Here is a 16025-nt window from a genome sequence, read left to right on the forward strand (position 1 = left end):
AACTATACAATTATCGATTTTAGTCCTTAAAGTATTTAAAAACTTATCAGGTTTGGTCTTTGTCCATTTTTTTAGGGGAAACTAAGCAAATAGCTCATAAACATATACCCCTTTACATTCATACCCACTAAATAATTACACTATATACCCCCCCCCCCCCTTAAACTAATTTCGCTTAACTGATACCAAATCGGTATCATATATTGTATTGGTATCATTAAAGCTGATAATTTCGCTTAACTGATACTAAATTGGTATCATATACTGTATTGGTATCATTAAGGCTGATAATTTCGTTTAACTGATACAAAATCAATATATATACACTCCCTCTGTCCCAATTTATGTGGCATTTTTTATTTTTCGAGAGTCAAACAGTTTAAGTTTAACCGGAAATTTGAGCATGGAATCTTTAATTTTTTTGAAATAAAATTTATATATTTGTAAATTACGTAAAAAGTACTATAAGTCGCAATAATTGAAAATTCAAGATGTTTAAAAAATCTATGAAAAATTTACTATCAAAGATAGACTTGTTTGAATCTTGAAATTCGAAAAGTATCACACAAAATGGGACGGAGGGAGTATATATTTTATGATATCATTAACAATAAATATTTCTACCTTGTGATTCTCGAAAGCGAGACCTGGGAGCTTGGAATTTCCTCGTATTTGTCCTTAATATTACTATATTTACTGTAAATATAGTATAATTCATATATTGTTCTTCTTAAAACAATGTAAAAAAACAACAAATATTGCAAATCCCACAACATGATTCATTAAAAAGTACAAAGAAACTATTGGAAAAAAAAAATCATAAAAATGTAAATTGTTCAACTCAAGTTACCACTAGTAGTAAAGTTGAAATTGGAACATGAGGTACTATAAGCCAAAACTGAAGAACTAAATCCTAATTTTTCTTGTTCCAAATCAAATTGCAATAAATTATTCTCCATTTGATGTCCTCCAATTATGATCGATGTTTCAGTCTTAATCCCACCGTCCAAAAACCCTAAACACCACACATCAACGTCATTTCGCGCGATCCTAACCATTGAATTCGATCCAAATATCCTCCAGAACACATCATGATTGTCCATCACAAGATCAACGGTTGGAACAGTCGGTCCTACCTTCGTATCCAGTACCTCATCTGCATTATAACAAACCTTAAATGGTTCCACAGGATTTGTTACTGTGAGGTTGAGCTTAGCAGATTCATTTACAAATGTCTCAGTGAATGCATTGTAGATGTTACTCTGTAGTGTGGTGTATGGAGTTATGGTGCTCAGCTTGGTCCCACCAAATCCTTGATGATTAACGGCTGAGATATTCTGGTTCAATTGTACGGTAACTCCGTTGACTTTTATAGATGTCAAATTTACATAATAGTCAGAGTGAACCGGGTTCGGGATAAGTGGGGTGTAACGAAGGGTTTTTGAGAGGTCAATTTCGGGTAAAAAGTAATACGGTCCGGCTGAACCGAAGAAAGCTACTCCAGGAGCAGACGGTGAACCGGATAAACATAGCGCAAAAGTGCGTGTAGACGAAAAAGAAGTGCTGACCTGCATAAGATAAAATTCAAGATTTTAAGTCGGTGAATAGAAGATATAATGTATTTTAAATTACATTTTTTGAAAATATTAAATTGATTAAGTATAACAATTTGACGAAGGAAGTAACATAATTCATTAAAGTATCCATCCAAAGTTTGTTTTCTTTTTCTCCTTAAACGTGTCACTTGATTAACATCGCCATAAATTGACAAAACAAGAGTAAATTAAAATTAAAAAGTTTTAGTAGAAAAAATAACAATTTATTGCTTAAAAAGGTAAAAATACTATATTCCTCTTGAACCTAAAAGAGACAAGGAATTAGTATGATATTGAGTTCATTGATCCTCTTAAAATAAATATTTACGTTACTTCTAAGTTCTAAATTATGTAAAGTAATATAATATCAAAAAATTGTGATTATTAGAAATTTTAGCAATTCCTAAAAATGTCCAATTTAAACTCTGTATATGAAAGTGTTTTCCCCAAATAGAACAGCTAATATGGTGATTAAAAAAGAAGTAGTGATTAGAACCGAACCTGAGTAGTGAGGGAGAATCTGGACCGGCCTAACCCGGCTAAACCGGCTACACCTTTCGTAAGTCCTTTAAGCAAAGATTTCTTGGAGCAAGACAAAAAAAACTCAGAAAAACCCCTAAGTTGACCTGGATTCCTCCCGTCGGTAACCGGCAAAGCTATGGATTCAACAATAGCTTTGCCGGTAGAGGATTTATGAGTAACGGAGTTTAACGGAGAGAGAACACAGGGGCTAGTGGAACAATCATCGTGATTAGGGGAGTGAAAACACTTAGCACAAGCGCGAGATCCAATAGCAGAGCATAAAGGGGAATTGCAGGAAATTGAACGATGAGTAGAGGAATTGGAACAATCCATCCAGGAATAAGAGGCGCTCAAATCGAGGAGGAGATTGGTGAGTTGTGGAGGGGAATTGAGGTAAAGAGAGAGAGTGTAAAGAAGAGTTTCATGGTCTTTTGTAATGGAAGATAAAACAGCTGAAGAAGAAGAAGAAGGGGGAATTAAGAGAGAACAAGTGAAGAAGAAGAAAAGGGTGATTAAACTAATGAGTTTATAGGGAAGCATTTTGTAAAATGTTAGGAAATGGACATTTCTTTCTTTCTTTGGGAGCATGGATTCAATATTTAAAGTAGATGATGGTATATATACCAATAACACCTAGTGCGGTTTACATTTTCAGTGTGGTTTGCAGGCTATTACATAGTGGAGGTTTATCCAGTGCGCACAAAGTGTTAACCATAGAGTGCTCATCCGAAGGGCAAAGGTTGTGGCAGAGGTTGTAGCGGTTGCGGGTTATCCTGGGATTTCAAAAAAAAAAAAAAAAAAAATATATATATATATATATACCAATAACAAATTGGTTTATGAAAATATAACTCGCATAATTTGCTTGTTTATTATTTTCTTCGTTTTAATTTATAAGATATAATTTAATAAGAATAAAATCCATCATTTTTCAGAAATAAGAAATCAAGGGAATATCCAAATATTTTAAAAGTAGACAACTTAATTTTTTTTACTATTGAATGTGCACAACTCTAAAACTCACAATCGAAATTTCTTGAAGTCCTTGATGTTTTATATTTTACAATACTCTTTGCATTTACAAACATCTGGTTCAACTGAATATACATACTTTCCGGATTGTTAAGACATAACTATCAAATTTCAAAAGTCAAAATATAAAGTATGAAAAAGTAGAAGATGAATGTGAAAAAGTTGAGTGAATAACTCATAATTATTGTTGAAGAAAGAGATATAGATTTACGTGAGCGGGGTTAACAAAAAGAATTATAGTTCGCTCATTTGTGGGTGAACTACCTTTAAGATTTGTATAATATTAGTGTGGATGAATTTGGAGTCAAAGACTACATCGTTAAAAGATGGTAGTTGTAGTTCGCCCATAAATGGGCGAATTGTCCATTTTGATATGTGTTTTTAGATAGGGTCCCTTTTGGTGTTTAGGGTTCAAAAAGTGTCCAGTTTAGTGCCGGACTCTTTAATTGTCACTATGCAATGGCAGATGCAGGATTTTCATTGAGGGGATTCAAAAAATAAGTAAGCACGCAGCAAGCTAAAATGTGATATAAAAAAAAAGGAGGCTACCCAGACTCAATCTCGCAAAGCCAAGAAGAGTTGGTTGAATCTTGAACCCACTTTACCACTGAACCAAGTCTTTAGCATATGCTGAGGAGGTTCATTATTAAATATATACATGTAAATCAGTAAATCGATCATATATATAGTGTAATTTTTCGACGAAGGGGGTTCATTCGCTCCATGTAGTTCCGCCCCTGTCACTATGGCACACCCATTAAGAAAATAATTATTGATATAGGTTTTGCTATACTATCCATGTTAAATGATGTTTAGTATTAAGTCATTGAAATGATTTGGAGAATAAGTATTTAATGCTAAGAGTAAAACATGGAAAAAAAACTATTATTTTTTATATGTCAAAAGTGACGAGTAAAATTGAAAATATATTTTTAGAATAAGTGACAAGTAAAAGTGAATAAAGAGTATTTTTTAAGTTAAATTATTACTCTAAATATAAAAAAATATGTCTTTCTTTTAGAAACTAAAGTGTATCATGTAAATTGGAGCAAAGAAAGTATTTTTTTTTTCTTTGTGACTTATTCAATTCAACTCGTTATTAGGTTGAGTTCGGCTAAATATTTAGCCGAGATCGATTCATGATTATTTTTTTTGGTAATCATGATATGTTGTTTACATTTCATACCCCACGTCTTTATCAAAGAGAGAAGAATCGCACAAACTTTATAAGGAATTCAGAACTCTCGTCTAAATTCGATATATGTTATCGTTCTCATCAACAATTTATTATAACGAGTGATTGGTGAATAATGATAAAAACTCGAATTTAAAAGTTTTACCTATTCTAATATTATAAATTACGTACGTGACTATTTCATTTAAGAATTTAAAGTGAAATATTAAACTTTGATTCACTTAATTATGATTTCAAGATGAGCTATGAACGTCATGTTTGGAGTACAACTAGGGATGAGTTTTCATCAACTAGACGATGATGATGATGAGCTAAACTAGTGCAGAAGTGATGTACGTACGTAATAGATATACATATATTGTTGTTTCTATGAATTTGGATAAGGACAAATGTTGTTTGATGTTATCAAAGTATAATACCATCTATAGCGCTGTGTGTCGACAAATCATTAGCAGTTTCACACATCAACAAGACAACCCGAGCCTGACTGGATCGAGGGATTCATTCGGACACTCTTTAGCGGAATCACTTAAAGATACAAATAAATAAAAAAATTACATAAATATACAACTTAAAATATCATATTCTCTAAAATTTTCTATTATTTAATAAAATTCCCTCTTAGATACATCTATATTCCCTCTCATATACATCTATATTCTCTTTCAGATATATGTCTATCCCTTTTCCGATACATCCCTATCATATCGGATACATCTCTATCCTCATCTCATCTCCTATCAGATATATCCCTATCCTCTTGGATACATTTTTATTTCCCTCGGATACATCTTATCTCCTCTCAGATACATCCCTATCCTCTTGGATACATTTTTATTCCCCTCGAATACATTTCTATCCCCTCTTGGATCCCTCCCATTAATTAATGTATCATTTATAATGTATCGAACAACCAAGAAATGTATCTAATTTTATAAGTTATACTAAAAATAACTTAATTGTTAATTCTGATATAATTATCTCAAACTTTACAACGAAATAAGAGATTAAAGAATACTAAAAATATTATCTTAAAATTATTTTTCATTTATCCATCACACCAATAGTGTTATACCAAAAATGTAGTTTAATGATAATGTTGTAAATTAAATTACTTGTTTAAAAAAAAAAGGCTTTTGATATATTTAATTGAGTTTAATGTATAGAAAATTTATAAACATTATTCTATTTAACACAAAATTTGGACTGAACAAAATGTGAAAAGGCAACTTCATTTCAAACGTCGGAGTTAGTAATAAACTAATAATGTAGCCTCATGTATCGACAACGTCGTACGACTGAAACAAAAGGTCGTGTCACCTAGGTAAATTGGAAACCTAGTTGTCCCAATATTAAGCCATGCATTTCAAAACAAAAGTCAAAGATTAGGTAAGGTAATGTATAAGGTGAGGACATGAACAATTATGTGAGATAGTGAGGGATGCCATCATTTATGAGAAAGGTAGACATCACCTTGAGTAACAATAGTAATTACTATAAATAGCCCACAAGATGCAACAACACAAGCTAATACGTATAACAGGTCATGAAATTTATTCAACTTATTTAAATTTAGACTGATTATTGATCTGTTCATTTATTAGCTCTGTTATTGATAGCCATAATTTATTAAAAAAACTAGGTACTTAAAATCATACAGAATAAATAAATCAATTAAAGCATAGTAAGAATTGGACAGCCAGGTTTTGTACCTTTAAGTATGTAACATGAGCTTACTTATCTTAGCAATCTCTTTTATTTCTCATTTAGAAATATGATATCTACTTTGAAATCTAATTAGTTTGAATTTACATCAAAAAATCTCCTTTTAAAAACAAACCACTCCCCTCAAAAGCAATTTCATTTTCAGGACTCAAACCCCCAAACCTCAGTTTTTTAGAATAAAAATATTATCTTCCTACCACAACCTTTGGTGATTATGAGTTACCTTCTTCATTAACTCTCCCAATTAATGAATTTAATTTTCATAATACTAGCAACTTATAACAACAATCACTCATGACTCGGAAACATGAAATAGGGTAAATAATCGGTCATATTGCAGTAAAATGTAAAAACTATCTAGAATGTTGGTGTATATAAATTAAGATTAATTAAGCACTTCACAAAAATGACCAATTTAGGCATCATAGTAGTACCTCCATCAAGTTAGCACGCATGCTATTAAACCACCTCATATATATGTTTCCAGGGTGAGCTCAAGAACTTCAATTGTTGTTTGATGTGTACCAACATGAGAACCTTCAATTTCTCAGCTCTGTTTTCAACATGTCATCATATGGATCAATATAGGTTACTAGGTTTGGTCTTATAGTAACTTTAGTGATTCCATAAGAAATAAAAACATGCTGTTTTGCTATCAATAGCATCCCTGCGCCTGAATAATCTAGGCTACCAGATTGTGAGGACACAAAACAAGAGTTAATATTTCATTTCAAGATCATAGCTCCTACATATGTCCTTTTACCACATCTTACAGTAGATACACGAAATCACAACAGGCTCTACTTTGAACAATAAATTTGAAAGAAAAGAACAATGAGAACATATTACTATTTCGCGCTTACCTTTCCTAGAAAATTTTCCAATCACCACCTAGACCTCTTATTTGATATTTTCCTTGACATTCCCAGAGCTCTGATGGACTGAGCAAACAAAAATTTAATGCCCAATACTTGTACCCCTGAATGATGAATGACGACTGCAAAGAACCTGCAGTCATTTTTAATTAGACTATAACCTCCTCCTTTGCCTCTCAACTCAATCCCTCAATGGGGGCAGAGATAAGATCCCTATATTGTCACTCTTTCAACTTGGCAAATCAGAATTTGACAAGAAAAATAAGCCTGAATGACGAATAACAACTACGAAGAACCTGCAGTCATTTTTAACTAGACTATAACCTCCTCCTCCGTCTCTCAACTCAACCCTCAATGGTGAAAAAGAGAAGATGTATTGGGGAACAAACATATCGCAACAAACAGCAGCAAATTCCTCACTGCCTTCTCCAGACATTTCTAAAAGTTCCACTGTGACGATTGGCCCAGTCAGAGTATACGGGTAGACCTGCGACTATATCTATCTCATCTAACAAGGTATCCTCTGTAAGAGTGCCCTCTATGTTGCGCTTTGCCTGTCCATAAGATGTTTCTTAAATCAATAATAGTTGGAAAAGCTGTAAATGAAGGATGATATTGCTATATGACAAACCTCCTCGTAGACACTAATATAATCTGGGTTTGATTTGTCTGTTTGGATCTGCACAAAGATCCAAGCATCTTCATGAGAGTTCCAGGAACACTCGATTATTCTACCCGAGTACAACGATAAATCAGTTCCATCTGCAGGAGAAAGTACCAATCAGACCACACTTAGGTGTGGCAGCCATATTATCTAAGCAACAAAATCTGCTAAGCATTTCCTAATAGAATTCAAGGGATAAATCTTCATATTCTTACTGCCAGCTGGAACAAACAGGCCTTGAAAATAAAGGACAGAAAAGCAGAGATCTTTTTACTACTGGAAACTCCTCGGAGATTGAGTTCAGGGAAAGGAGAAAAAGAGAAGATAATCAAACCTTTAAACATCACTCTGCAACCTTCAATTAGTTTCTTGTTTCCGTGTTCTTGCAGATAAAGTAAACTACTACCATCAACTCCCACCTGCCAATGCCAACTTGTTAATCAGATTACCCTGGTACTAAAGTTATCACAACCATTATGTGATGTTATCTCCTACTGTTAATGTGCAGACAGAGAAAGGCTCAAGCATATATACACTTACAATACACAACAGTTTGAGATCTAAATATGACAGAAAATATAACCACCTCAAATAGAAAATCAACAGTATTTGTTCCAGGATATTTCCATTTCAAACGTCCATCATGATCCCGGGGCGCATAAGTTGCATTCCAGGCCTGTATTGTAAACTATCAGGAGCCAGAATCCAGATATGCAAAGTTGCAAGAAATTTGATGTACAAAATATTATATTAGCTTCGGAATGTACCAACCATAACAAAGTGAGTTGCTGGTCCCAACAACTTTACATTATAACCAAAAAAAAGCGCACACAGACACCTAAAGAGGGGGCAACAAGCATGTAAGTAAAGGTAATTACAGCAAGGAGCATGTAATTGAGGGTAATTACACTTAATTTTGGTGGACAAAATTAGTTCTGTCAAATAAGACCTATGAGAGTGAATCACTTGAGTGCATTTGCAGAAGAAATCATTCCATCCTATTTTTCTTCAAAATATCACTCTTACTATTTCTGTCCCTTTTTCTTTAGCTCCGCATCTTGACAGGTTCCTATTCCTTCTTTAGATCTTGATTCTCTTTCGGTTTCTCTATTCATTATTCCATTCAAAACCACAAACGGTTCTCTTTCTTTTCTTTGCTATCTTAGAATTTTCATGTAATCGAGATTCAGCTTCTTTGCATAAAAGTCAAGTTCTGCATTCCAGCTTCTGTCCTTGAAAAATTGTTTTAAGTAGCACCCTATCTGAATTGACTTAACACACACACACAGAGCAGTTCTAATGAGCTAAATCTCTGTCAATGGAAGTTCTTGATCTCCAATATTATTACTGACTCCATTCAGTTCATTAAATTGAATTATATTAGCTAAAGTAACAGAAAGCTGCTGCTAAACAGATCTTCCCAGGCCAAATGACGAGCTTAATCTATCAAATTCCAGCCTAATGTCCCTTTGTCTCTCACTGTCCTCATTCTTGGATGAATGAAATTGCAGAGCTCACTAGCACAATTCTAAATGTACAGATATCTAAATGAGATACAAAAGAAAGCTGGAATACTATGGACACTTCTGATAAGGTTGTGCCAATATTTCTTTTAAGTTATATCTATATGATCTTGATATGACAAACTTGATCGTCAATATTAAACAGACACAAGTAGATCCCACAGAACCTGAAAGATAAGCCCATCAGATGAATGTGGAAGACTTGGCATTGTATCTTTTATGAGCATAGAAGCTGCAGATAGCAAATAGAAATCCTTCCTCCTCACCTGACATCCACAAAACAATCATCAATCCAGAAAGGATCATAAACTTACAGAAATTAGAGAGCCTTTATTGAGATCATACATACTTCAAATGGTTCCAGGCCATAGTGGTGGTACGGATTTACACACGTGGATAAAAAATCACGTTCAAAGTTTCGGGGACGGATCACCTCTTCTTCAATTAGCCTTAATCGATGATGGAAAGGTAGCTGCAAAAGTATTTGGATGCAGAAATCATAAAATAAGCAATTTTTCAGGAAAACCCAATCAAATTAAAATTATAATATATGCCAAAGTGCTGACTGTCGAAAGAAAATGGTAAGGAGCTTGCCACAGAAGGCAAATCTGTACATAACTGAAGGGAAAGATGAAAATACCCATGAAAGAATAGAACACATATCTAATTTCATAAAACTACTCCAGTAAACCTGTATTCTAGAATGATTGACTGCAGATGTCTGAGGATTGATGGTCCTCATGACATTCACAAAAAAGACAAATTTAACCTAAGAAGCAACTATTATTCTACACTCTTTTGGAAATGTTAATTGTGGACACAGTACCATCCAAATCTGCATCTCATCCTTGAATGAAGAGGTAAGCCAAATATAAATCACAAAAAGTTAATTCAAGTCATTTTGGCTGATAAATATGTAAGCCAAGACATACCTCTGTAACAGAGGATTCATTAAATGCCATCATATCATAGATGAGGTAAATAGTCTTCTTCACTTGTGTCTCAGGCTCAGTCTCAGTAATCAATTCACCATCAAGTAACGTGCAGCAATGAGTAATGTCAGCTCTACCCTACAGGAAACTCGTAAATCTTCTACAGCAGAAAAAGACTGAAATCGTAAAACTGCAGAATCAGTATTCCTCATGATGGAGTACAAGAGGTCCTCTATGGACAAACTACCTCATAGATATGTTTGCGAGGAAATCGCAACTGGACCTTCCTGAAATAGAACTGTGGATCAATCAAATAACAATCCTCCTTGTCTATTAGCATCATGCATCGTGGCACCCCAGCACTCCAAGTGACATGGTAGAGTTGCTGGCTTAGAAGATGCAATTTGTCCCTACAATTTGAAGCAAAGCAACAAAGTTCCAGAAAATGAAATCAAGAGATGCGTGAATACTGTTTGACACAAATCCAAAATTATGCTTTCAGTATCCTGGAAATCTAATTATCTACTCCAGACATAAATGTACATTTTCTTAATAAGAAATAATGTTATCATGCTCAAAAGGCAAAAAACCTATAACACTAAGACACTTGCTATTTGCCACTTAACATCTTAAATATATTATGAGAACAAAGAACCAAAAATGAAAAATAATTTTTAATGCCTCTCTACCCCACAAAGGTGGGGTAAGGTTTGCGTACTTCTCAGCCTCCCTAGACCCCACTTGTGGCATTACACTAGGTTTGGTGTTTGTTGTAACAGTGCTCAAAATATTCCTTTCCCAGTGCAATTAAAAAAAAAACCTGACCTATGCTTCAACATTATATAAAGCATGCACATTGTTTGTGATAGGCACATGCAGCTGAAATTACTAGCCAATCCTCCCAACGCTTACAGACAGCTGTAGATCACTCTTCCAGTTAATGAAAAACTTTCCAGATCTTTTGCACTGCATGCAATTTTTGTACTTCAAGAGATGCTTTAAAATTCTTAATAATGAGATTCTATAAAAGGCTGCTCTTTGCATGAAGATGATATTCAATCAGAAAGGAAAAGGTCATAAAATCCTAAATTTTGTCATGAAACTTTTTGGAGTACAATGTTTGGCTATTTCAAGCTGCTGTAAAATATTGCCTAAATATTGTAGAACTCAGGTATAAGAGACAGGTTCCTTTCAAATTAGTCTCATGTAAAAAAAATATCCAAAAAAGAAGAATTTATAGTCAACCTGTCGAGAGAGACCGGGTGTGATCCTGGAATTTGGGTATTTCTCGTGGCCTAAGGATCATGCACCAAAAGAAATAATAATAAACATTAAATCAAGCGCAAATCAACCACCTAAAGAAAACAGGATAACACTTGGACAGTGCAAAGCAAGAACATGACTATCATTCAGGAAATGTCACTACAACAAAAACAGCTTTTAGCGGCAATAAATATACACACTAACAAAGAGTGATAAAACCTTTACCGGCATTAGTTATTTTCCATCTAAGTTACTCGGGCTCTTCACTTTTGGTGCCGAACCCATGTCGACACGACATGGGTGTGGGTGTGGGATCCGTGTCCAATTTGGTCAACGGATTTTGGGTACTTTAACCAAAATCGATGGGAAAGTTTGGACAATTTTAATGATTCCTATAATCAATACAAAAGCTAAGGTAAATCGAAGGAAATGGAATACCTTTTATAGAAATTTCTATGTCATTCCTTTTCCTTTAATCTCCTTCCAGGATTCTCCTCAAGTTTTCCAATAATATCTCATAATCTAGGTTTTATAATTCTATTTTTAGATTTTTTAATTATTTTTAAGTGAATCCCCGCGCACCCTTATCCATACGTGGATCCATATCCCTGAATCTTAAAAATTAGCCCATGAAGGATCCGACCTCTAGATCAGCACCCGTATTGGACACCCGCACCCGAGCCTGAGCAACTTAGATTGTCATAGATCCAATGTCACTATAGGTTTTAGGGACATTTACAAAGAGTGTTAATTGCCTCAAAAAATATACATTTAGTGGCAATTAAGCTATTGTCATTAATTAATTATCGCTAATGATCATTTTTTATGTAGTGTGTACGCAATTTGTTTCATCTGGGACTTGGGGTAAATATGTGGAAGAAAGTTCAAATCAAAATTGATGCCACACAGGTAAGTTTTCCATGAGTACGAGTGAACAAGAGCTTTCCAATTCATAAAAGATATAGTTAAATAAATTAAAATAGAGATGGCGTGCCGTGAAAAATGAACTTTTGATTAGGAGAGAAATTCCAGGTGCTATGAGGCAGGGGCAAAGCTACGTGGAGCGAAGGGGCGAACCCCCTTCGTCAAAAAATTACTCTGTATATGCAAGGTTAAATTCTAGTTTTATATGTATATCTATTAAACTGAACCCCCTCAACACTAAAGGAAAGGATAGCGCAGTGGTTAAGGGGGTGCATTATCTACTGAAAGGTCTGTGTTCGATTCTCGCTGTGTGCATTATTTTTGCTACTTTTTTTGCTTGAATAAGGCTGAGATGGGCTTAAGTTTTTTTGCTTTGAATAAAGCTGATATGGACTTAAGTTCTGGGCTCAGATTCCTATGAAGCTTTATTCTTCTTCTTTTTTTATTACTTTTCTTTTTATGCTATTTCTTTTTTCTCAATTTGTTTTTGTTTAAATTTACTAGCCACATTCTTTGTAATTTTATCTGTTATTCTTCTCATTTATATTGCTCATTTTGTTTCTACATAGCTCTCTTTCCATGTACTAAGTTGAAGAAACGATGAATTATTATTAAATTTTAAATTGAGTTAGAAAAATTATTTATATAAAATAAAGTAAATTAAATTTAATCGAACAAAGAAATTTATAAGTCGTGAATATTTTTTAACAAAATCTATTTAATTGATTTTTTTTCTTTAATTTTATAGTATTTCTTTCCTATTCTTTTTTCAATTTAATTCTAAAGAGATGGAAACTAAATTAATCTTATTTGATTTATTGATCATTTTCTTTTTTTACAAATGACTAACCTAGATTGAATTAAAAAATGATGACACCATTTATTTATCTTCTAAATATGCATTATAATTAGTAATTCAATCCTTACCCCATTTTTAAAAATCTTGGTGGTTTTTATAGTAACATATGATTGAACGGACAAAAATTCATTTTTTCTAATTCTTTTTTAAAAAAATAAAGTAGAACACTGCAAAACCAACAACAAAAAAAGAGCACAAGAATTATTTTTTTAAAAATTCAATGGAGCAAGGTAAAAGTAGAAAGAACCTAAACACGACATCAATAAGATAAGTTAAATTTAGTGGGTTAGATTAATATTTTTCTTTTCCGTCTCACTCTGCTTTTCATCATGTATTTTGTACATATTTACTACTTTATACTTTGAACCCCTTCACGGAGATCCTGGATACGCCACTGCTATGAGGCCATAGAGAATGATGTGCAAAAGATTAAGTTGAACTTCATCTTACTGCTTTATTTTGGTATAATCAGTTCTACTCTAATTACACTATTTCTATAATTGATGTCCCTAAATGTAATAGGAGCATTATAGAGTTCCAATTGTAACTAGTACTGTTTTCGGATATAATACACCGTTACTATTCTCAATAAATGAACTTTTTAATAACTGGAACCTGTACATGCAAATTAAGCACTAGATAGCAGAAGTTCCTCATCCTCTGAACCTCAGCGAATGGGATACATTCGCCCCTAAAATCTGCATCTGACACAGCATCTGTTCTTGCAAGATTCCCCTGCAATAACGAGGTTCTGGCATTTTGAATAAAGATGGGGGATAAAAAGGGAAGAAAACAATAGGTACATAATACATAAATCCTGATTGTTGAGCAAATACTGCATACTGTTTAATAGGCAAACTATATTTTACTTAACCAGATCAAATTAAAAGTGTACTATCAGCTGAACAACGAGAAAACCAATTCAAGTCATACAATCATTGATACAAGGTGAATGATTAACAGATAAAGCATTTTTTTCCTTCAAGGAAGTAACAAGAGTTTACACAAAATGAAACCATGGTTTTTTCAAAAAGCATCAGTTTTACAATAATTTATTACAAATTTTAGGTTTCTACTAAATCCAACAAATTTGCTTAGGAATCCTATTAGTATCCCTTCTTCATCAATACCACCACCTACAAGTACTTCTCCTTCATCTCTTCCACCAATTTTCCAGCTCCACCTCTCTTGAGTTATCATCGTCACAAGTTCTTCACATCAGTTCCAGATGATCCACGCACTGAATCAGATCCTATGTCTGTAGTAGACTTGTCTTCTCATATTCCTATAATTGCCCTAGGGAAAGTCTTTGTCTTCTATTAGTATCCCTAAGTCTACAGGTGAAACCCTCTCTCCTCCAGTATAAAGACAAAGTCTATGATTGAGGAGATATTTTACACTCTAGTAGTACTTGGGAACTTATTCCTCAAACTTCATGTAAATCTACTATAAAGTTGGTCGCACGGTAACATTGGTCAACTTTAGGCGTGTCAAGTGGCCAAAGGTTATACTCAAATTTTGTGTGCTTTTATAACATTGACACATTCTCTCTTGGCTAAAATTTCACCGTTCTGGTTGTTTGTCATTTGGCCTCTTTATCAGTTGGACATCGAGATTGTTTTTTTCCATGGCAATACATGAAGTATATATGAACCAACCACCTAGTTTGTTGCTCAAGGGGAGTCTAGTGGTCTTATAGGACAATTGTGATAGTCCCTATATGGGTTTAAACAATCTTCTTGAGTGTGGTTAGGTAAGTCTAGCATAGTTATTCAAGAGTTGGGTATGACTAGAAATAAGGTTGATCTTTTACTATCATATCGACATGTCACTCCAAATCGGTACATTTATTTGGTAGTTTATGTTTATAGATGTCCTTGTTTCCCATTCCAGCAGGGGTGGTCATCAAGAGGTAGGATAGCATCAGGAGGAACTTCCTATGGCATGGTGATAAAGAGAGGAAAGGCTACCATTTGGTCAAGTGGAACTCAATCATCTATGCAAAAAAATGGGTGGCCTGGGTATCAATAACCTGAAGATTCAAAGTAAAGCTCTTAAGGATGAAGTGGTTGTAATGTTAGTGTTGATGCCTATGGGGTGGGGGTCTGGAGAACTATCAGAAACTTCTGGCAAAAACTTGAAGCTAATACGTACATTGAAGTGGGAAATGGCAGGAGAACTAAGTTTTGGACAGATACGTGGAACAAACAGATTCCTCTAAAAGAATCCTTTCCAGATCTGTTCTTACTATGTAGTAATCCTGATGCAAATATCAATGAATGTTGGACAGCACAAGGGTGGGATCTAATCTTTAGAAGGCTTTTGAATGACTGGGAAGTGGAGAGAGTGGCCAAATTGCTAGAGCTATTAGAAAAATTCCCTGGCATCACCAATGCTCCTGATTCTTTGAGATGGAAACATAGTAAGGATGGGGCTTTCATGGTTAGCAGAGCATACAAAATGGAAAGTCCACAGCAACGCAACTCTAAGCAGAGTTTGTGGAGAAAGGAATGGAGAACCTTAGCACCAACTAAGATAAAATGCTTTACATGGTTGGTTGCTAGAAGGGCTTGCCTGACACATGAAGTGCTGAGGAGAAAAGGAAAGATTATAGTATCTTGGTGTTCATTATGCGAGAACACAGCAGAGACCAACCAGCATCTATTCTTGCATTGCAACTTCACAACACAAATTTGGGCCACTTCCTTAGTCTCACAAAGACAAACTGGACCATGCCCGAGCATACTGCAGACTTGTTGAGTTGTTGGATAAGAAGAGGGGGGAGCAAGAGTCAAAAGGCATGGTGGAGGATAATTCCACATTGCATTTGGTGGACAGTATGGAAAGAAAGAAATAGTAGAAATTTTGAAGATAGGTCCAATTCCATTCAGAAGGTTAGATGGGATTGTATTGCAT

The 16025-nt window shown here is 34.3% G+C and overlaps 2 protein-coding genes across 4 annotated transcripts in view; both read right to left on the reverse strand.

Annotated features, from left to right (window-relative positions):
- Positions 1-756: 756 nt before the first annotated feature.
- On the reverse strand, positions 757-2707 carry LOC102600350 (basic 7S globulin-like). Its single transcript, XM_006366911.2, has 2 exons — positions 2097-2707; positions 757-1568 (listed from the first exon to the last, which is right to left on the reverse strand). Exons 1-2 carry the CDS (start codon positions 2703-2705, stop codon positions 837-839), a joined length of 1341 nt encoding a protein of 446 aa, XP_006366973.2. The 5' UTR covers positions 2706-2707; the 3' UTR covers positions 757-836.
- A 3716-nt stretch (positions 2708-6423) lies between these two features.
- LOC102600680 (mRNA-capping enzyme-like) overlaps positions 6424-16025 on the reverse strand; it is a 20682-nt gene continuing 11080 nt past the window's right edge. Inside the window, exons 7-17 of one of the 3 annotated variants that reach the window (XR_368925.2) lie at positions 13725-13844; positions 11309-11358; positions 10311-10473; positions 10064-10201; positions 9481-9603; positions 9299-9397; positions 8195-8284; positions 7943-8027; positions 7576-7706; positions 6933-7498; positions 6424-6622 (exon numbers count right to left, since the gene is read on the reverse strand). Coding sequence is in view for 2 of the 3 variants with exons in the window: in XM_006366912.2 (XP_006366974.1) it covers positions 7361-7498; positions 7576-7706; positions 7943-8027; positions 8195-8284; positions 9299-9397; positions 9481-9603; positions 10064-10201; positions 10311-10473; positions 11309-11358; positions 13725-13844 (1137 nt within the window). In the remaining variant the exon portion in view is untranslated. Of the gene's footprint in view, positions 6623-6703; positions 7499-7575; positions 7707-7942; positions 8028-8194; positions 8285-9298; positions 9398-9480; positions 9604-10063; positions 10202-10310; positions 10474-11308; positions 11359-13724; positions 13845-16025 lie in introns of those variants that run through there. The other 2 variants (XM_006366913.2, XM_006366912.2) reach the window with 2 other exon arrangements.

This window comes from Solanum tuberosum, unplaced genomic scaffold (assembly GCF_000226075.1).
Source record: "Solanum tuberosum cultivar DM 1-3 516 R44 unplaced genomic scaffold, SolTub_3.0 scf00709, whole genome shotgun sequence".
NCBI classification, from domain to species: Eukaryota; Viridiplantae; Streptophyta; class Magnoliopsida; order Solanales; family Solanaceae; genus Solanum; species Solanum tuberosum.

Coding starts and splice junctions, on each gene's coding strand:
- LOC102600350 (XM_006366911.2), bottom strand. CDS start 2,705: ATGCTCCCAAAGAAAGAAAGAAATGTCCATTTCCTAACATTTTACAAA. Junction 1,569..2,096: donor GATTCTCCCTCACTACTCAG/GTTCGGTTCTAA, acceptor TATCTTATGCAG/GTCAGCACTTCTTTTTCGTC.